The 23,387-nt window shown below is 35.0% G+C and overlaps 1 protein-coding gene across 7 annotated transcripts in view; it reads right to left on the bottom strand.

The window, feature by feature from the left end:
• LOC128221379 (neogenin-like) overlaps nt 1–23,387 on the bottom strand; it is a 96,648-nt gene that overhangs the window by 13,818 nt on the left and 59,443 nt on the right. For 5 of the 7 annotated variants that reach the window (XM_052929989.1, XM_052929992.1, XM_052929988.1 and 2 more), the window contains exons 12-28: nt 23,005–23,150; nt 22,210–22,364; nt 19,771–19,962; nt 19,281–19,536; nt 18,910–19,104; nt 18,057–18,152; nt 17,381–17,522; nt 15,738–15,910; nt 15,448–15,555; nt 11,733–11,860; nt 9,657–9,723; nt 7,079–7,165; nt 5,386–5,560; nt 4,893–5,098; nt 3,960–4,103; nt 3,096–3,296; nt 361–393 (exon numbers count right to left, since the gene is read on the bottom strand). In XM_052929989.1, the coding sequence (XP_052785949.1) occupies nt 361–393; nt 3,096–3,296; nt 3,960–4,103; nt 4,893–5,098; nt 5,386–5,560; nt 7,079–7,165; nt 9,657–9,723; nt 11,733–11,860; nt 15,448–15,555; nt 15,738–15,910; nt 17,381–17,522; nt 18,057–18,152; nt 18,910–19,104; nt 19,281–19,536; nt 19,771–19,962; nt 22,210–22,364; nt 23,005–23,150 (2,504 nt within the window). The remainder of the gene's footprint in view (nt 1–360; nt 394–3,095; nt 3,297–3,959; nt 4,104–4,892; nt 5,099–5,385; nt 5,561–7,078; nt 7,166–9,656; nt 9,724–11,732; nt 11,861–15,447; nt 15,556–15,737; nt 15,911–17,380; nt 17,523–18,056; nt 18,153–18,909; nt 19,105–19,280; nt 19,537–19,770; nt 19,963–22,209; nt 22,365–23,004; nt 23,151–23,387) is intronic. The other 2 variants (XM_052929991.1, XM_052929994.1) reach the window with 1 other exon arrangement.

Below are 23,387 nucleotides of genomic sequence, written 5' to 3'. Positions count from 1 at the left end.
AAGTTGATTGTCGGGCCGTAGTGCAAAAACTCAATAACTGCAGATATAAATAGAAGCAGATATTGAGTTCTTGCATTAGGACTATAGATGTTGCATTTTAACCAGGAATCACTAGTTGTAATTGGCGGTCAAAAACCGTGACCATTTAATGCTCTGCAACCTTCAAATGCTTAGTTTATTTGCAAACAGCTTATAACGATATAACAATAATGACATATTTTATCTCTTTTATCTGTGAGCATATTCCTTTAAAACTGAGGAACAACACGCAACATTGCTCTAACTCACAAATAAATAGACCAATATTGCGTTTCAACATTCAAAATAAAAATAAATATTTTTTAACCTAAAGACACTTACAGCCATATTCCATGGGGTACCCAGCATGCCCAGCTTATAAAAGTAAATAAATACATTTTGTTAGTAAAAACATAACAGTGTTGATTATTGTAAGCTAAATTTCAGTAGAACAAACATGACGTGGACCAGGAATGTGACTGACGTGGACAATGAGGGACTGGAAAAAAAAATGGCGAGGGGTTTTGGGACTGCTGTTGGTCCAGGTCCCCAATGGGGCATTTGATAGCAAAACTGCCCGCTGGAAACCCCTCCTGGCTTTATATTTTTAAAAAAAAATGGAGAGTAAATTCTAACAACAAATAAAGCGCCTCCTGATTTCAAATTTGAAGACCACTAGAGTGAAAATAGTAGGGATGGCAACGAGTACCCGAGTACTCGAGTACTCGATCGAACGTCCGAGTACTCGAGTACCAAATCACTACTCGAGTTCTCGGAAAAAAAAATAACAATCTATAAAAATCACCAAATACACGATTTACAGACAAAATATCAGATCTGGTTAGTTGCCAAGAGGACAATTTACGGTCCCTCTAATCCCCGCTGTGTACACAATTGACCTCAATCATTTAGTTGACAGTTGTTATGATAGTTGCAAACTGTCAACAAAGGACCCCTATTTCAAATTAAAACTGATGTCAATTAGCGAAGTTTTGATAGCGGTACTTTCACCTACACAATTCGACCGTTACGAGAATTGATTTTTTAATGGGCGCATTTTAACTATTTTTGCAATGATTATCACAATTGATTGGTTGATATTAAGTCAAGAATTATGAATATTAATGAGGTAAACAACAATTACACAGTACGAAAAACTATAATTGAAAAAAAAAATTGTAGAGTAAACAACTCAACAACTGAACTTCGTATTGAATATTTTTATGTATGCTATTAATTTTCGTTCATTGTAATTCTGATTGTTGTTCATTTCTGCAGTGCATTCTTGTATAAAATGAAACGAATAAGACAAATTAAAAGCCTGAAACAACATTTGTTTCCTTTTTATATCATTTTTTTGTTAAAATAGTAAAAATATGTAATGAAAGTTTACTTTAAAGGTGAAAATGACCAATAATACGACCAACGCACAATATACGTCATTAACGATACATGTATACACAATCTTGTCTTTGCGAACACATATTCAATTTTTCCGAGTAATCGAGTACCCGAGTACTCGATCGAACGACCGTCCGAGTACTCAAGTATTAATTTTACTACTCGTTGCCATCCCTAGAAAATAGTAACAACAAATTAAGTGACCACCAAATTCATTTTGAAAAAAAACTTCGTCGCTGGAGCCATCATCAGCTAATCCATGGAAGTATCACTTCCCTGGTTATTCATAAAATAATTCAAGCCATTTTCTGATGTTCTCAGTCATTTCCTTACATTTTAAACAAAGTTCTGTCAAAAATGAAAATTTAAAAACTAATAAAACAGGAAAACGGTTCCCATTTTCAAAATTAAAATGAGAATTTTAGCCGAAATTTATTACAGCAAATAATATATTCATTATTTGTTTATGTAAATGTTGTTGTGTTTATGTCTGACGATTGGGTTGTTGCTACCTACAGGCAACATCTTGCCAACAAGAGTGGCTTATCATAAGTAAAAATATAACTTTATTTACATTAGTGGTAAAATGAATTATAATAACAATCTTTAATAAATATATCATTAATTGTTTTAATATATCTTTAATTGTTTTGCCAAATATCAAGTTTTCAAATGATGCTATCCACAGCAAAAACAACAACACAAAAGCACAAAAACTTTTCAATTTAAACAACAGGAAAGCATAAAATTGATTATTAGTAACCTTTTCAAAATATCTGTTACATATCTAAGTTTGTATGAACACCAAACCAGCTCAACTCTCTATGTTTTTAATACACTATTGCATGCAACCATTTGTTTGAATTAAAGCTGCACTCTCACTTATTTACTGAACTTTTTTTTTTTCGAATAAGCAATATTTTGTCTAAATAAATGCAAATCAGTAATAAAAGACTGCTGACAAAAGATCAGATTGCAGATTTTCATATTTCCGTTTGAAAATCAATGTTTTATGACTAAAAGAGTTACTAACGGTTTAAGAAAATTGCATAAAACATCAATTTTTGAACTTAAATATAAAAATCTGCTATCTAAATTTTTGTCAACAGTCTTATATGACTGGTTTAAATGCATTTTCACATAAACTGGCTCATTCCAAAAAAGTTGTCAAAACGTTCGATCTGTGAGAGTGCAGCTTTAAAGTAAGTTGAATCATAATGGCAAGTATTTCATGCTTTATTTCGATTTAACCAAATTATTGGAACCACAGCAGAAATAGATCCAGCAAGTTTTTAATCTTGTTTTTAAATGGACAGTTTAATAAATCAAATTGAATGCTTTAAAAAGGAATACTTGATTTGCCTAATAAAACAACAAAAACCTTAAAAAATGTCATTCCATGGATGGTGCCATTCTATTTTTACTTCTAGTCGAAAACAACTTCATATTTACTACTTCAGACAAACACAATATAACTCTGACCTATTTGTGCTTTTTGCAGTTGAATTTGCCATTTAATGCTAATCATAAAAAAATATAAGCCCACATTATTTGCAGCATATCGCGGGATAAATGCCAAAAGGTGTCAAAGAACTACATATCTCAGTATTTCTTGGTACCTCTTTGTGTTCACTACAAAATATGTAACAATAAAATGCACAGTTTACTATACATACATGAGGCAGTGTTTGAGATGTCACCCGCGTTCACCCTTGGAGGGCCCTGGGCGGCGTACTGCATCTGATACTGGGTCCGTGGGTACACGGGCCTCATGGGTATCACACCTGAGTCTTCCCCTGGGCTCCCGGGCCTGGGTGGGGCGGGCGTGTACCGCGTCATTATGTTGCTATTCGGATAACCAGCTACCATTGCAACAGCTGTTAAATATATTTGAATATAAAACATTGAATTTCTTTTTAATAAAAACATGTAGATTAGGATTACTAAAGCAGAGATACCTGTATTAAAATAATGATAATTTATATCGATGTGTTGTGTGTATTGCACCATTAGGCCTAAAAATAATAATTGTTTGTTTTAGGTAACATCCCCAAATTTACTAGGTAAGGTGGGTAGGGAATTTATTTTCTTTTTATTCTCCAAATACACTTTATGTCTGGATCATTTTCTTGGATATATCACTAATATATATTGCTGTTGTTATGGAGCTTAATTCTGTCAAAAAAGAATAACAGTTTATTTTTTTTTAAATATATGTTTATATTGGGAAGACCATTTTTTGCTGTTTTTTTTAAAATAATTATTAGGTAGGGTCTGGTTACCAAAAACAATGCCATGTCTATTGTTTCTATACATGATAGGCTTTTTATGCTAAAGTCCAATAAAATTTCTGTTCTGTTTGTTTTGTATAATTTCTATACAAATAGTCGTTGGGTTCATTTGATATAAAATTCATATAAAAATCTCGATCCTTGTCAAAAGCCAATAGGTTAAAGTTTTCTCCCAGTCTCTGACAATTGTTTTGAAAACACACCTTTTTTCTTTGATAGAACAGTTTAAAGCAAATTCAAACAACTCACGTTCCCTGTGTGTTTGTGCGTCTACTGGTAATTTTAATGGTTTTGGCCGAATAATGTTTCGTTGTTGTGAATTTGTGAGCTGGTTATAGCTTGGAGGAAGTAGCCTCTCTTCTGCCTCGCTTCCTGATAGGTTGTAGATGTCAGCTGAAACAGAGAATTTCATTGGTAACCATTTTTGTAAAGTTGAATTTTATTGGTTCAGGGCATTTCAACAAACATTGATGGTTGGAATGTAGGTTAAAATTTGTATTTTCAGCTGTAACAGAGAATTTCATTGGCTAATATTTTTGTAAAGTTGAATTCAATTGGTTTTGGGTATTTCAACAAACATTGATGGTTGGAATGTAGGTTAAAAATGATATTTTCAGCTTTAATAGAGAATTTCTTTGGGTATCATTTTTGTTCAAATTTAATGCTTTAGGGCATTTTAACATGCATGGTTGGATGAAATTGTAGGATATAATTTCATTGTATCAAAAAAACTTTATCTAAACCATTTACTTAATTTTTATTCTTGTGTACTTTTTTCTTGATTTTAATTTTTGATTTTTGCCGAAATCCTGAAGCACAGACAGGTATAAGTTAAATATTGAAATTAGGCTAGGTTTTTAAATTCTTTGCCTGATCAACTTGCAAAATTTTAGTACACTACAGTATGATAATTCAACTCAATCCAATTAGTAAAGCCCAAACAACAGTGAAAATCGATTGCAATCATCCATTATCTGTTTTCATCAAATTAATTTATTCTACAGTAGCTATACACAGTTCGCTGTACCTACCATTAATGTTCAAATACCAATCTAGAGAAAACACTTTATTCAAAACATTCCACGACCTTCTATGTCTAAATTACTACCAAGAGAGAGAACTTGATTGAAACTTGTGAAACAAAATCAAAGCACTGAAAGCACTTATGGGTACAACACCTACCTGGAATATTTGTGTGCACACTACTGAGTGAATTCCTCCTCGTCGATGCAATGGACACAGACGACTCCCCTCGATCATCTTTACCTATACTCTTCAACTCCAAGTGGTCATGATCAATCCACAGGTCAGGGGGCTGGCCCTCTCGTGGAGGGGCAGATGGTTTGGGGCTTTTGGCTTTTTGGACTGGGTCTTTGTAAATTCGAGCCCTGGCAAAAATGTTGGTAACATATATTAGAAACTTGTTTGAAGTGACATGGTATTTAAGAAAACCCCAAAAAGGTATAGATCTTCTTAATTAATGAAAGTGGGAAACACAAATGTCAGTTCCTTGTAGTAAAAAAAAAGTTTCTTCCCATTGCCACAAGAAAACATTATTTTCCCAATTTGAATGTAAAAATTCCCAACTGTAAATGGTCCAATTTCAAAATCAAAATCATCATCATCATCATCATCATCATCATCACAGAAACTTCACATTTAAGATAACTCTTACATTCGGTTTCTCTCTGCGTGGTCTCTACGACGACAAAGGAACACAGTGATCACTGCAACAACGATACAAAACGTCGCCCCAACAACGCACGCGATGATGATGATCATGACATTCTGAGATAATCCTCCCAGTCCACCTTTCTTCTCTTCAGTAGTTCCCTCTTTCGGATCTTCACCTGTAAGATATGATGAGATATAACTAAATATAAGATATGGCTTAAGATAAGATATGACTTGAGATGAAATATGATTAAAGCTGAGATAAAAATAAAATATAAATATTAGATATGACTGAAGATAAGTTATGACTGAATATCAGATATGACATCAGATATGACTGAATATCAGATATGAGTGAAGCTGAGATATGACTGAATATCACATATGACTGAAGATAAGACAGAACATTACTGAAGATAAGTTTGAACTGAATATAAGGGAGACAGGAAAATATGACATCATATTTCCTCTGCTTACATCATATTCACAATAACCATTCTATTTTTAGCCACAGGAAACTGTGACACCATATTTACTGCTGATGTGTCTTACTGCTATAACCAATCTATTTTTAGCCACAGGAAACTGTGACACCATATTTACTGCTGATGTGTCTAACTGCTATAACCAATCTATTTTTAGCCACAGGAAACTGTGACACCATATTTACTGCTGATGTGTCTAACTGCTATAACCAATCTATTTTTAGCCACAGGAAACTGTGACACCATATTTACTGCTGATGTGTCTAACTGCTATAACCATTCTATTTTTAGCCACAGGAAACTGTGACACCATATTTACTGCTGATGTGTCTAACTGCTATAACCAATCTATTTTTAGCCACAGGAAACTGTGACACCATATTTACTGCTGATGTGTCTAACTGCTATAACCATTCTATTTTTAGCCACAGGAAACTGTGACACCATATTTACTGCTGATGTGTCTAACTGCTATAACCAATCTATTTTTAGCCACAGGAAACTGTGACACCATATTTACTGCTGATGTGTCTAACTGCTATAACCATTCTATTTTTAGCCACAGGAAACTGTGACACCATATTTACTGCTGATGTGTCTAACTGCTATGACCAATCTATTTTTAGCCACAGGAAACTGTGACACCATATTTACTGCTGATGTGTTTTACTGCTATAACCAATCTATTTTTAGCCACAGGAAACTGTGACACCATATTTACTGCTGATGTGTCTAACTGCTATAACCATTCTATTTTTAGCCACAGGAAACTGTGACACCATATTTACTGCTGATGTGTCTAACTGCTATAACCAATCTATTTTTAGCCACAGGAAACTGTGACACCATATTTACTGCTGATGTGTCTAACTGCTATAACCAATCTATTTTTAGCCACAGGAAACTGTGACACCATATTTACTGCTGATGTGTCTTACTGCTATAACCAATCTATTTTTAGCCACAGGAAACTGTGACACCATATTTACTGCTGATGTGTCTTACTGCTATAACCAATCTATTTTTACCCTCTTTAAATGATGACATCGTATTTCCTCCGCTTATGTCATTTTCACTGTAACCATTTTATTAAAAGCATTAGCACTAAAACATTAGGAAACTATGACATCATACTTCCTGCTTTTACATCATATTCAGTATTAGACCTATTTATGTTTGCTGCAGTTCCTCTGTTTTCATCATTCTTACCCTCGTTGACGTAATTCTTCCCATCGACTCCATTATACACCTTTCCTCCGACTCCAGAGTTGGGCCGAACACCGCCATAAACTGACACTGGAATAGGTATTGCTTGTTTTATGCCAAATATAAATGTAATATAAAGTACCTACTAAAATTTATCCTGGATAACAAAAATTGAAGTTTGTGTTTGTTTTATTTGAACTGACCCAGGTCATGATTTTTTTTTTTTGCTATCTTCGGGCAATTTTTTTTTCCGTAATAATCTTCATACCATCGCTATACAACAAACCTTATCAAATAATACAAAACAAGAGATGTTTGTCAAACATTATGCCCCCCTGAGCGCCATGTTGTCAGGATTATATGGACAATTGAATGAAATATGCATGGACCGAAATGACAGCTGATTTGTTGCTGATTTGTAAGATTATGACCATTAAAGTGTGAGGATGAAGTGTGTTATGACTGTCATGACCTTTGACTCTATGAACTCAAAATCCAGAGTCATCAGCTGGTCACCAGAAACCTTAATGTCAAGTTTGAGGGCCATGGGTGCAGGCATTGTCAAGTTATCACAAGACAAGTTTTTTTCGTTCAAGGTCACTGTGACCTTGACCTTTGACCCGATGACCCCTTAAATCATAAGGGGTCATCTACAAGTCAGATGGAACTCCAAGTCAAGTTTGAAGGCCATGGGTTCAGGCATTGTTGAGTTATCACTCGGACAACATTTCACCATTCAAGATCACTGTGACCTTGACCTTTGGCTCTATGAATCCTAAAATCAATAAGGGTGATCTACTGGTCAGGCTTAACATCCATGTCAAGTTTAATGATCATAGGTTCAGGCATTGTTGAGATATCAGTGGGGGAAGATTTGTTAACTTTTTTGCGTTAAAGGTTACTGTGACATTGACCTTGGCCTGATGACCCCCTAAGTCGATAGGGGTCATCTACTGGGCAGGCCCAACCTCCAAGTCAAGTTTGATGACCATAGGTCCAAGAATTGATGAGTTTGCTTTCAAGGTCACTGTGACCATGACCTTTGACCCCTAAAATCAATAGGGGTCATCTACTGGTCAGGCCCAACCTCCATGTCAAGTTTGAGGGCCATGGGTGCAGGCATTGTTGAGTTATCACTTGGACAACCTTTTATCATTCAAAGTCACTGTGACCTTGACCTTTGGCCCAATGACCCCTAAAATTAATAGGAACAATCTTCTGGCCAGGCTCAACCTTCAAATCAAGTTTGAGGGCCATGGGTGCAGCCATTGTCAAGTTATCATTCGGATAACCTTTTACCATTCCAGGTCACTGTGACCTTGACCTTTGGCCCATTGACCCCTTAAATCAATAGGGACCATCTTCTGGCCAGGCCCAACCTCCAAGTCAAGTATGAGAGCCATGGGTGAAGGCATTGTCGAGTTATCACTCGGACAACCTTTTACCATTCCAGACCACTGTGACCTTGACCTTTGGCCAGATGACCCCCAAAAACCATAGGGGTCATCTCCTGGTCAGGCCAATTCTCCAAGTCAAGTTTGAGGGCCATTGGTGCAGGCATTGTTGAGTTATCAATCGGACAACCTTTTACCATTCAAGGTCACTGTGACCTTGACCTTTGGCCCAATGACCCCCAAAAACAATAGGGGTCATCTACTGGTCAGGCCCAACCTCCAAGTCAAGTTTGAGGGCCATGGATGCAGGCATTGTTGAGTTATCACTCGAACAACCTTTTACCATTCAAGGTCACTGTGACCTTGACCTTTGATCCATTGAGCCCAAAAAACAATAGGGGTAAGCTACTGGTCAGGCCCAACCTCCAAGTCAAGTTTGAGGGCCATGGGTGCAGGCATTGTCAAGTTATCACTCGGACAACCTTTTACCATTCAAGGTCACTGTGACCTTGACCTTTGGCCTGATGACCCCCAAAAACAATAGGGGTGATCTACTGGTCAGGCCCAACCTCCAAGTCAAGTTTGAGGGCCATGGGTGCAGGCATTGTCAAGTTATCACTCGGACAACCTTTTACCATTCAAGGTCACTGTGACCTTGACCTTTGGCCTGATGACCCCCAAAAACAATAGGGGTGATCTACTGGTCAGGCCCAACCTCCAAGTCAAGTTTGAGGGCCATGGGTGCAGGCATTGTTGAGTTATCACTCGGACAAGCTTTAAAATTATTTTACCATTAAAGGTCACTGTGACCTTGACCTTTGACCTGACGACCCCCAAAATCAATAGGGGTCATCTACTGGTCAGGCCCAACCTTCATGTGAAGTTTGATGACCATACGTCCAGGAATTGTTGAGTTATCACTCGGACAAGCTTTGGTCTACCGACGGACCGACTGACCAACCGACATACCGACATGCCTGTGCAAAGCAATATACCCCTCTTCTTCGAAGGGGGGCATAATAAATATGGGGTCACTAGATATCCCAAATTCACATAGATCAACATCAAATACCATAATATAAATTGAAAAATTAACCCCCCCCCCCCCCCCCAGCCCCTCACCAAATATTAACCTTCACCCCCCCCCCCCCCACAAAAAAACAAAAAACAAAGATGTGGCATCTCACCTTTAGGGGTCTTGTAGATCTTGGTAGGAGACATGGGGCCATAACCCTTGCTGTTCCTGGCTTGAACCTGCAAATAAAGCGGATATTCAGTGTAATGTTGCACCACAAAACAAACCTCAGTGTCAAAGTCTGCTATAGTCAATGACAGTTATTTTTCCAAGGTCAGATATCGAAATAAATTTTAGGACGAACAAGCCTGGATTCATATACTTGTGATTGGCTTCAAACGACTAGCAAAACCTTTCAAATACTTCACAAAATTAGAGCAAGCCAGGAAATCTTTATACCATTACCAGTGCACCATTAGTTGGCTAGTTCTTATTTAGACCACTGCTGCATTTTTAAAATCCACAATCAGGATATTAGCCTGAACATAAGTCTGTTGTTTCTTTAAATCTGAAATCTAACTTCAATGTTAGAACAGAATATCATGTACAAGGACTGTATCGTTGTCAAGTTCTTTTTTCTTGAACTCAACTACATTATGGATGTGGACATATGTTTATTATTGTATTACCCCCAACCTTGAATTAATGTTGTATCAGGCATTGCATCCATAATGGTGAGCAACCATTTTTCCCATATAACTTTGTCTGTATTAACGCTCTCACAGATAAACCGTTTTTACATTTTTTTTATTTTTTGTCTTAGAAAGAGCACATTTTTGCATAAATATCTGAAAACCAATGATTAAAGATTGCTGACAAAAGATTAGATTGCAGATTTTCATATTTTCATTCGAAAATTAATGTTATATGGCTTAAACCGTTTAACTTATGGTTTAAAAATATGCATAAAACAAAAATTTTTGAACTAAAATATTAAGACTGAACTGCGATCTAATTTTTTTGTCAGCAGTCTTATATAACTGGTTTCCATGCATTTTTGCAAAAATTGGCTCATTCCAAGACAAAAAAAAAAAGTTGTCAAAACATTCAATCTGTGAGAGTGCAGCTTTAAGGTCCATTATAATAACATGGACTGCAAAGTAGGTCTGTTATCATGACAATACCTTACCATTCAATCTTGGCCTTAATGCCGAAGGGTACTTAACTCCATTATAATTAATTCAGTCATCCTAATTAGACTTACCGTATTGATGAACAAGCCCAAATTCTTATATAATTGTTAAGCATCAAATTTTTGAACAAGCCCTCAGCTTTACATACATGCCATATTTCTGAGAGGCTTCCATGGGGATTTTGGTCTGAATTCCAGGGGATTTTGATATTACACCAGGGGATTTTTACGCGACGAAAATTTGCACAATATCTGCATTTATAATATAAGAATAAATACAGAAATACACTCAACTTAATTTTTGGACTTGGTCATCATGGTCCTTCATGGAATTTCACACTCATGATATTATTGATGCTTTCCACTGTCAACCTTAAGCAAGTTTTGAAAAAAAAAAATAAAAAAAAATCGGGGGATTTTTCCCCCCTCCGGGGGATATGGCATGTATGGCTTTATAAAATTCAGAATTTGAGCAAGCCCTCAAGACATTTTACCAGTGCAGGGCTTGCGCTAATTTTCACAACTGTTAATTGTGCTTTGGTTTGTTTTGGTATTAAAGGGGCTAAACACCAGAATGATGGTCCAAAAATCGGCAAATACAGCATTTTCTTAAAACAAGCGTAAAATTGTTAATGCAAGCAAGTAGGAGGCCGATTATGCATCACTTAACATGGTTAAAATAATGAACGCATTAATCATGTTGCTGTCTCAATTGTATTTCCTCGCTTAAAATACGGTAGCGTATAATGGTTTTCCAGTTTAAATCACACATATATGAGTACAGATAAATATATTGACGCTATTTTTAAACTGACTGGGATTTGATGTGGAAGACAACCCTAATAAATTTCAAATTGGAAAACTATGCGAAAACTGTGAAAGATGCATGTGTCATAAGCGATGTAATACATTAGTAAGATTCAATGAACTGTACACAAGGATGTCAATTTTATGTAAGTGTTATGACAATTTACTTTTTTCCTTGCAGTTGCATCATCTGGTGGTAAGCCCCTTTAACCCCATGAGTGTTTCATTGCTGTAATAGCTGCCACTCACCTTGAAATAGTACGTAGTATCGGGTGTGAGTTCGGTTATGGTGAGGGAGAGTTTTTCCCCTAGAACTCCCTCCACCACCCAGTCCAGGTCCTCCTTGGTGTTGTCTGTTGTGTAGAACACCAGGTACCCTGTTGGCAATACAGGCAAAAATGTACTATGTGAAATAGTTGTTGCAAGAATCAAGTACCAAATCTAATTGTACATAATACACTGGTAAATCTTATTAAAAACAAATTGGTAAAATTCTTGCTAAGTACCTCAGAAAAATAAAATAAAACTATAACAATTTACTCGAAGTTCATCTTTACCGAGAAAAAACGTGTACTATCCATTGTAAAAATTGGTACCCTAATTAGTTTTCCAAAAATGGAATGATAACTTAAAACAGAACTTTACCTAATTAACAAATATTATTTCAAAAAGGTGTTTACAATAAGAAAGCGGCAATGCCTTTAATGCGGATATAATTCTACAAATTATAGAACGATACATCAGATCCTCCTTAATAAAACATTCTGTGATACATGTATATGTAGATGAAAAAAAATATCGCAAAACAAGGTGACATTCTCTGTGAAAAGAGACCTGTGGAAGAATTTGTTAATTTATTTTATGCGAAAAATAAGCAGGTACTCAGAGGTATTCTTAAGTTAATTTAAAAACTAACTCTCGCCAATATGTCTTATTGAATTAGAGTAATCTTAAGATAATTCACTACTTTAAATGTTGTCCTCTGCTGATGCTAACCATACCAGATTTTCTACTGCCGTTATAACTAAATCCATCAATCAATGTGAGTATTGTCCCCTTGAAGTGAAATGTAAACAAACATATTCATGATTTCATGAAAAAATCAACCTAATACTTTATATAAAATATATAATAAAATCATAATAATAATAAAATTTATCGTATAAAATAAAGGTCAAACAGTACCTCATAGGAAACTTGTGATTATACAAATTGTGATGTTTTATTCATAATTATATTTAACTGAGAGTATCTGTCTAATATTGATTCAACATCATCATCATGTCATCATATGCATCATTATCGTCAGCATCAACAGCATACTTATAATCATCATCATCATCGTCATCGTTGTTAGCATCGTCTTCATGTTTGTCTTATGATTATTTGCCATATTTTCATTCTGTTTCAGAGGGCCATATCGAAAATAAGATTCTGTAGTTTTGTACATGATCTTAATATGTCACCTTCTTAAAATAAAGATATTATTATTATTATTATTATTATTATTATTATATAAGACGCAGGCATTTTATTTATGGGAATTCATCAATCATTGTGAGTTATTGTCCCCTTGAAGTGAAATGTAAACAAACATATTTCTGCATGAAATGGACTTCATGAAAAAAATCTTCATAAGCCTAACACTTCATATAAGACACAGGCATTTTATCTATGGGAATTCTTCGGGGAAAATGTGTGTCTTTTACACAATGTTTTACGGTAATTCAATTATACACACTATTATAAATTCCATTTGTAATACTACCACTTTCATTTTTTATAGCTAATGTGAAACCCTCCATAGGAACTACTTTTACAGATAATGTCACATATGTGTGTTTTCACAGTGGGGGTAAATACATGAATGCACATACAACCGGTAACACAAACCAAAATGCTTACTGTAACAAATAAATATAATCCAAATAAACATATAATACCAACAATTTCAAATGACTGCTATTTTGTTAAACAACGTCAAAACCACGTAGTTGGTGACTTAAATCAATGCATGCTTATACATCACTTATATGTTGAGAACGAATGGAATTTCACAACAAAGGAATACAGTTCACTGAGAACTACACCTGTGGTCATAAATCTGTGGAAAAAAATATTCTTTTTTTTCTCAGACCTAATCCTAATTTGATCGAGTTAAAGTTGATTGCCATTTCAACCAGAAGAAGAGAAACTATAATCTTGACTTTACATTTTGATATCAGATTTTGTAAATTTTCCTCTTTTTTGTTAAATTAAGCATATAAAAAATAGTTTTTACCAGTTAAGAATAAGTATGTGTATGAACTGTATATATTGTCAATTAGTAAACATCCAAAATTTCTCATTCTTCAATAATATAGCAACTAAAACTATACCTATTGCAATGTTTGCCATTCTTGTCCATAGACTTTTGACCAGTGGTGTTATTTTATTTAGATAAACATCTATGGGGAAAAGGATTTATAGCCACAAAAAAACATCAAGTTTTAAAACGTTAAAAAAGAAAGTCTTAAAGGCAAGAAAAATACCTTCTATAAAAATAAAATCAAGGAAAGAATCCAAACCTTTACTTAATCTATCACAAAGGGCTGTTTTAAATAATCATTTAAAAAATATTTATGAAAATCAAAGGCAACACGATAGGATTCTCTTGCACTGAGGCCTGCAGCTGTATATTAAAGAGCTCCAAGACTCCAGAGAAATCATTTAAGTTGTCATAAATTATGATGATTTTTCTGTGGCTATATTTACATAGACGAAGGTCAAGACAAGATAAGGAATGAAGGCAAAAAGGTTCTATTCGCTTCTTATCTTAAAGGGGCTAGACACCAGATGGTTTAAAAATCTGCAAATACAATATTTATCAAAACAAAATTAAATCAGATCTGTTTATGATTACAGATAAATTTACTGAAGTTTTTTTCAACTTATTTGGATTTATGTGGTAGACAACAGTTGTGAATACTGAAATTGAAAAATGCGCAAAAACTGTGCAAGATGCATGTGTCGTAAGTGATGTCATACATCAGTAAGACTCAATACGTTGTACAAAACGATGTCAATTTTACATCAGTTTTTAACAATTTTCTTTTTCTCTGGCAATTCTATCATCTGGTGTCCAGTCCCTTTAATATCACTAAGAACCTTGTCACTTTCATCCCGTAAAGAGGAAGACAGAATTAGTTACTTTCTACTGGGTTCTCCACTGCAAAATGGTAGTTAGCAAATATAAAACAGGTTAGGTTATACTAATTTATTATTTGCTCGATTGTGAAGAAAGCTCAGACAAATTAATATATGAAATGTGTGTTAGCAAATATAAAACAGGTTAGGTTATACTAATTTATTATTTGCTCAATTGTGAAGAAAGCTCAGACGAATCAATCTATGAAATGAGTGTAAGCAACTGTAAAACAGGTTAGGTTATACTAATTTATTTTTTGATTCATTGTGAAGAAAGCTCATATGAATCAGTCTATGAATTTTTTGTTAACGAATGTAAAACAGGTTAGGTTATACTTATTTATTTTTTGCTTGATTGTGAAAAAAGCTCATATGAATCAATGCTTAAAATGTTTGTAAGCAAATATACAGCAGTTTAGCAGTCATATTCTTAAAGATGGCATCCTAAGATTAATCGCAAAATGAACGAGATTTCATATGTGTTGTCTGTCGGGAACATGCTTAAATTTTCACCATGACCTTTAACAAATCGATCCCAAAATGAATTAATTTTATGATAAAAAAACTTTTACTCTTCTTAAAATTGCACTCCAACCATTTTAGAAATCAACTTATGTAAAAAAAATGACTTAAGGTATTTACAGATACTGGCCCTGAATGATTTGTGATTGAACTATGAATGACTATAGTTAAAACCAATGAAGATGTCAGGCAAGACTCTGATTAAGCAAATAAGAAGCCTAAAACTATAAACTAAGCCATCGACCTAGACGCTCACCTGTGATCTGACCATTGGGCCTCTGGGGGGGCTGCCAGTTCAGGGTCACAGCCAGCGGGTCGCCCTCCACCGGGACAGCTGTTAAATCACGGGGTATCGAGCTTGGTGCTGAAAAATGAATAAGAGGCAGGATGTGATTTACTTGGCAGTTGAGGGGCTTGTCTTATTTCTCGAGGCTTTAAATTTGCAACATAATTCATTGGTAAAAATTTGTGAATATGGAACGCTCGTATAGTGAAAACAAGGTAGGTTATCTAAGCCTCCATGTTCTTATCAATGTAATCACTCACCAGCTTCCTGGGTTTTATTGGCCACCGCCATGGACCAGCTACTCTTTCGTCGCCCCTTCGTAACTTTAACACTGAACTCATACATGGCGTTGGGTTTCAGGCCCTCGATGTGGTGGACCAGCTCGGTACTGTTGGAATATTTGTAACGCCCCTTGCTTGGAATCGTGGTATACCTAAATGGAGAAAACACAACAATGAAAAGCTCAGTAAAAGTGTTGACTGCAGCACTTATTAAAGTGACAGTATTCAAAATCCATAAATACACATGTATAACAAACATCAATTTTGACTAATAAACCTTTAACTACTTGCACTGGCCACCACAACAAACCATCCACATGTTTATTTCAAAAGGTTTAAATTTAAAATTCATTTTTAAACTCACCTTACCTTTACTTTTGTTAGCATTGTTCTTTATTATATCTAAATTCACTATCAGTGATTTTTTTGGTGCAATTTTCTGCCTTCTAAAGGCCCTTAGCAAAACACTGTCCATTTTTCCCAAAATTTTATATTTCTTCCCAATTTGATAAATGCATATTATGCATAAATAAAAAAGCAAAAATTTCTTGAAATATAACCAAAATCTTGATAAGACTTACTCTTTCCCAGCATACGGTGTGCTTAAAAAGTTCAAAAATGTATACTTTCTATTATATTAGCTATTTTAGCCTGATTTTGTATTTTTTCCGAAGTCAACTTTTTTCCCCAATTTGCAAGGCACAGGCGGTAAAAATAATTCCAAAAAAAACCCACTGACTATAAAGAATTTTCCTTTCCTTATTTTCCTTATTTTATCAGCTTCAATGCTCATGATTTATGAATTACTATCTGCATCCATGTGAATCTCTGGCAAAAAAGAAAGGGAGATTTGGATCTCCAAGTCGGAAGAATGGGTTCAAAAGCGGTAGAATTTATTGCACCATTTCCTTAAAGTGACAGATTATGGGGTATTTTAGCATGGTTGAAAGAATTTTGAGGGTTTTCAAATGAAATTTAAAGGCCAATTTTTTATATTTTTTTCAAAAGTTGTAGTTTTTGTCGGGAGATCGGTGGAGCAGTAGAGGGTTCTCAAAAGCAGTAGATTTTTACCTACCACCGGTAGAGTTCACATGTATGGTATCTGAAATAAATAATCGTTATACCAACTTACCTAATCGTATAATATCGGTTATCCATTATCCTCTGAATCTTTTCCAGTGAGTTATCGTAAACCAACTAACCTAATCGTATAATATCGGTTATCCGTTATCCTCTGAATCTTTCCCAGTGAATTATCGTAAACCTACTAACCTAATCGTATAATATCGGTTATCAGTTATCCTCTGAATCTTTCCCAGTGAGTTATTGTAAACCAACTAACCTAATCGTATAATATCGGTTATCAGTTATCCTCTGAATCATTCCCAGTGAGTTATCGTAAACCAACTAACCTAATCGTATAATATCGGTTATCAGTTATCCTCTGAATCTTTCCCAGTGAGTTATCGTAAACCAACTAACCTAATCGTATAATATCGGTTATCCGTTATCCTCTGAATCTTTCCCAGTGAATTATCGTAAACCTACTAACCTAATCGTATAATATCGGTTATCAGTTATCCTCTGAATCTTTCCCAGTGAGTTATCGTAAACCAACTAACCTAATCGTATAATATCGGTTATCCGTTATCCTCTGAATCTTTCCCAGTGAGTTATCGGTCCATGTGAGTACAATCGTCTGGGAGGATAACACCAGCGCCTTGAGTCCTATCGGAGGAAGCATTGGAGTGATGGGCTCCTCGGCTGAAAAGGGAAAAATGGCAGGAAGATTAAAAATTGGCAGGATTAATTTGAAAATGGAAAGTAGAATATGCGTAATTGTTTCTTCACTTGCACTGCACACAATCAAAGAAAAGAATTGTCAATTTTTTAATAATTTATCTGATTGTAGGTTGTTGTTTTTTAGTTTTATTTATCTCATTGTTTATGTCATTTTTGCCAGTTTTAAAATTTGATATGCCAATATTTAATTAAAAGAAATCATCTGTAAATAGAATATTTGCTAGATGAAAAACAAACGAAATTTAATTAACTTTTTGTGCAGACCCATTGGAAAGTATATAAATATATATGTAAGTTCAGCACTTATATATATATATTTTTTTTTTTTTATCAAGTAAGTTGCATGTAACCTCGAACAAAACCCTACGCCCTATTGTACCTGTGTCGTGGGTGGTTAAGACATAACTGATTAAAAAAAAACAAGTTCAACATTATTAAAAAAAAAGTAAATTGGTTGAATGTAACCTCAGACAATAACCCTACACCCGATAATACCTGTTTCCTCCAAGGTAAAGACAGTTTCATATCTTGGCGGCCCTTCACCAGCCTGGTTAAAACCTCGGATGGAGACAACATACTCTGAGGCTGGCTCTGTAAAGTAAAGCACAAATATAAAAATATACCAGAGTTTTATGTATCATTTCATGTTAAATCATTAGCAGGGGAGATAATGGACTGAAACTTCCAATCCTAAAGTTTAGCTAAAGTTTAGCTGATTAATTCAGGTCAAATGTTTCACTTTAGTTTAAACTTATTTTACAATAATTGTGAAACAAGTTATAACAACATGATATTAATCACTTTTGTTGGCAAGATGTTGCATGAGATAGTAGTCACGTTTATGGGGATACAAAACTGGAATACAATCAGTGATTTTTTTTGGTGTAATTGACAGCCTTCTAAAAGCTGTTTTCCCTTGTGAAAAAAATGCCCATTTTTCCACCAAAAAAATATATTTTCTCCTAATTTGATAAATGCAGATTATGTTGATAAATAAAACAAAAAACAATGAATTTCGTCAAAAATAAGCAAAATCTTGACAAGACTAACTCTTTCACATCATAATGTATGCATAAAAAAAAGGAAACATGACTGTGTATTTGCCATTATATCAAAAAATTTGCTATTTTGTTTTGATTTTGTGTTTTTCCCAATCGCGACTTTTTTCCCCCAATTTGCAAGGCTAAAATATTTACAAAAAAAATCATTGACATCTAGAAAACCCAGAGGCTACGACAATACCTCAACTTCATCTAAAAACAGGCAAGATGAAAACAGCAATCAATCTTAACAATGTTATATTAATTTAAGAGAAGAACTTTGAAAAATATTTTTAAACAAAACTTACGCAGATTTTCAATTGTATAGAAGAACGTGGTTGCATCAAACAGTTGGCGGTACACATCGGGAATGCCCTTGCCGTAACCAAGGTAATACCCTCGCACGAGGTACTGTGAACGCCTGTTAGGGACCCACTGCACAATCAGGGAGTTTGTGCCGGGACGGACGACTAGACGGTCTGGCATCTCCGGGACGTGGGATTCTGTAAAAAAATAAAAGAAATCATGATAAACAAAACATGATTCTAATTTCATGATCAGCAACTTCACGCTTGGTTGAACACCTAGAAAATACTTTCATAAAAAACATCAGGAAAATAAAACAACTGTTACAACACAATGAGGTTATTTTTAGATAAAACTGAACCTTCTCACTAACCATCGAGATCATCGGCATAAGTCTTGCCATTTAACCAATTTGTCGGAGGTCCACTGCCGTTCACTGTCTGGGCAGAGATTCTGACTTGATATTGCGTGTCTTTCCGTAAGTCAGTCAGCGCGTAAAGCACTCGATCTCCTGCAGTTGTGACTGTTGCACCCTGCTTGGCGCCCTTCTTCTTGTAGCGGATCTTGTAACCGGTGATTTTTCCATTGCAGTGTTGTAATAATGGAGGCTGCCATCTCACAACGAGGCTCTAAATAAGGGGGTAAGAAACTATTAAATTTTCATAAAAATAGGTTAAACTCTACTAAATTTTCAGAGTAATTACTGCATTTTGAAGTTCCTCAAATAAACAGTGGTTTTGCCATTTCATTTAAAAAATGTCGTCTGCTAAATTTGTTCAAGTTTATATCATTATAATATTACCATTATAGATATAAACTCAACAGAAAACCTATCAAAGTTTACATATTATTCCAGATCTTACCGTAGAGCTCGCTGTCTCCAGGGTGAAGTTTTGTGGCATGTCTGATGGCATGTCTGAGAACGTCCGTGCTGTAACTTCAGGCGAGGCCAGCCCCACACCGTTAGTGTTGTTAGCGACAACCCGGAATGTATACTCAGTGTATTCTTCTAGGTCAGTAAACAGGTGCTCTGTTTTCGAGCTGTCAACATGAACCTGTGGAAAAACAATCGCCCATGTTTATTGAGAGAATTAAAGAAAAAATTACACCAATTGGGAACTGCTTTCTCATTGTTACATGCTTTATTACACCAATTGGGAACTGCTTTCTCATTGTTACATGCTTTATTACACCAATTGGGAACTGCTTTCTCATTGTTAAATGCTTTATTACACCAATTGGGAACTGCTTTCCCATTGTTACATGCTTTATTACACCAATTGGGAACTGCTTTATCATTGTTACATGCTGTATTACACCAATTGGGAACTGCTTTCCCATTGTTACATGCTTTATTACACCAATTAGGAACTGCTTTCTCATTGTTACATGCTTTATTACACCAATTGGGAACTGCTTTCTCATTGTTACATGCTTTATTACACCAATTGGGAACTACTTTCTCATTGTTACATGCTTTATTACACCAATTGGGAACTGCTTTCTCATTGTTACATGCCTTATCTCTTTTAATAAACAAATGATTGATAATCAAAGCATGGTTACACCATCTCCGACCATTGGCTAGTATATTTATCCATCTCCGACCATTGGCTAGTATATTTATCCATCTCCAACCATTGGCTAGTATATTTATCCATCTCCGACCATTGGCTAGTATATTTATCCATCTCCGACCATTGGCTAGTATATTTATCCATCTCCGACCATTGGCTAGTATATTTATCCATCTCCGACCATTGGTTAGTATATTTATAGGTTTTGAAGCTGAATGGTTTATGATTTCAAATACAGGCTGAACATGCCGGATCTACTTGATCTACATTTTATTGTTTATATTTTCACTGCATTGTCCTCGCAAATATTGTTACACAGGATATTGTCATTTTATCAAGTACACAGTAGTTACGTTCAACCAATTTTATTTTTTACTTTGGAGAAACGTTTTTTCTAAACTTGTCTTCAATTTCTTTCCATAGAAACAATACATATTTATTTTTAACATCATGTTTTGGTGTTTATAAAATTATGCACCTATTTTAACCAAATTTGGCAGAGGTATTGTGGAGCCCATTAACATTGTGACCAAGTTGGTAAAGATTCAATGAGAGATGCTTAAAAATGAGACGCCATTGATGATAATAATGTGAGAAATGATTCTTATATATCAAGAATGATGATCGATCAAAACTTCCAACCCTGAACATTTTGATTGTGTAAAATGCATTCATACCCCAAGCATGGTTAAAGCTGCACTGTCACAAATTGGACAATTTGACAACATTTTTATTGTTTGTCTTAGAATTAGTTGATTTTGGCATCAAAGATTTCAGTTTAGTTTCACAAGAAAACTAACCACAGAACAGGTCTCAATTGTCTGGAAAACTGCCAAAAAACTCTTTTTGTGTGAGTAAAGCTTTTAGCCATAAAAACATCAATTTTTTAACGAAATATTAAAAAATGCGATCTGATCTTTTGTCAGCAGTCTTATATCACAGGTTTCAGACTTTTACGCAAAGTTTGGCTCATTTCAAGACAAAAAATAAGAAGTTGTAGAAATGGTCAATCTGGGAGAGTACAGCTTTATTGGCATTAGACCTTTGAAAGCTTCTTTTATCCAGATCAAGGTGCTTTTTGCAATAACTAATACAAATGTACAGCAAAACGAATAATTTTACAAACAAACCAACAACAATATGAAAGCCCTCAATATTGACTTCAGGATCAGTCCTCAACTTACATTGATGTTTATGCCAATTCAGTGAATTTTTTTTGGTGCAATACACTGCCTTCTGAAGGGCTGTTTACCCTTGCTAAAAACTGTCCATCCCCCCCATCCCACCCCCTTGTACAGGTATTTTTTTTGGCCTAAGCATGTTAAGTATAAGAAGTGTCTGGATACTGGGGCCTGATGTTTATTTTCATTGTATAAACATGACAGACCTCCTTTACCAACAAATAACAATGTAAGCTCTCAATAATAACTTCAGGATCAGTTTTCAACGTTATCATTGCTGTATGTGTATGTAATGCTATTGAGGACACATAAAAAAGGCCCTGCAGCTTATTATATTAAAGTGGTTAATATTTGATCTGGTCAAATTTATCGAAAAAGTTTATTGGTCAATTAAAATGAAAATACACATCTTGTGGCTAGTTTGCACATTGAATTGATTTCATTGGTTTATATGAATTTTTTGGATAGATATTAACCAATCAAAACAATTCAATGTTCAAACTAGCCACAAGATGTGTATTTTCATTGTATAAACATGACAGACCTCCTGATCCTCCTCCACTCCGTTGTCTGTATAGTAGAAGATAGCGTAGTTGAGCAATCTCCCCTTGGTCTGGGTCGGAAGTTCCCACGTTAATTCAACGCTCTTGGGCGATAACGGCACAGCTTGAACATTCTGTGGTTCTGTAGGCACATCATCTGTAAAGGGAAGTAACTTCTGATGTAAAAGGGAGGTAACTCATAACTTTAAAGCATGGCAAAAAAACTGCATGATTCCTCGTTTATTTTGTGGTTCAGTAAAGGGGAGTTATTCAACATATATAAAATTCATGTTGATCATACTGACAAAATAAATCAACATAATGTAAATAAAGGAAAATAACTCTATAATAATTCAATCAACATTACTCAGCTTAAACCTTATATCCTCACCTAATCACCTAATAGTGTCTGCTATGCAAAGATTTTTGTCCAGGGGCAATAACTTTAAAACAGTTCATGGTACAAAAAATCTGAGCTTTACTCTGCCTTAACCTAACATCCCCATGTGTGTACTTGGCAAAAAATAAATCGGAAAATTTGAGAAAATACTTTTTTATCTCGGTATAACTCTTCAGCAGTCCAATGAACACAAAATCTGAGCATTTACGAAAATAACTCTGAAACAGTTCAAGGGACATAACATCTGAGTAATGTAAAAAAAACATTCTTTAACTCAGGGGTGACAACTCTACAACAGTTCAATGAACACAAGCTTTGAGCATTTTAAGAAAACAGTCTTTGTCTCAGGGATGACAACTCTACAACAGTTCAAGGGACATAACTCTGCCACACCCACCTTCTTCTTGTGTCCGGATTTTTATATTCGCTGGTACAATAGTTCCCCCGTATCGGTTAAATGCCGACACCCAGAACTGGTACTCTGAGTTGGGCCTCAGGTGGAGAATGTTCACCTCTCGTTGTGTAGTGTTCGTCACTCTCTCTCTGGAGGGACAAAACATTAAATTCAACATTTAATACAGTGACACTTTGCAGCTTTTATAAGTAATATATCTTCTGAAGGCTGTTTCCCAAAGCAAAAAGTTGTTAATTGTACCCAAACATTCCTTATAAATCAGTAGACAAAGTTTTCTTGATTAAAAAAAAGAATGATTTTTTTTAACTATCACAACCATAAAAATTATCATGATAACTTAGTATTACAAAAGGGCTGTAAATCTG

The sequence above is a fragment of the Mya arenaria genome, chromosome 16 (assembly GCF_026914265.1).
Source record: "Mya arenaria isolate MELC-2E11 chromosome 16, ASM2691426v1".
NCBI lineage: Eukaryota > Metazoa > Mollusca > Bivalvia > Myida > Myidae > Mya > Mya arenaria.
The sequence above is the reverse complement of the archived record's forward strand: the minus strand, read 5'-3'. Positions and strand labels throughout refer to the sequence as shown.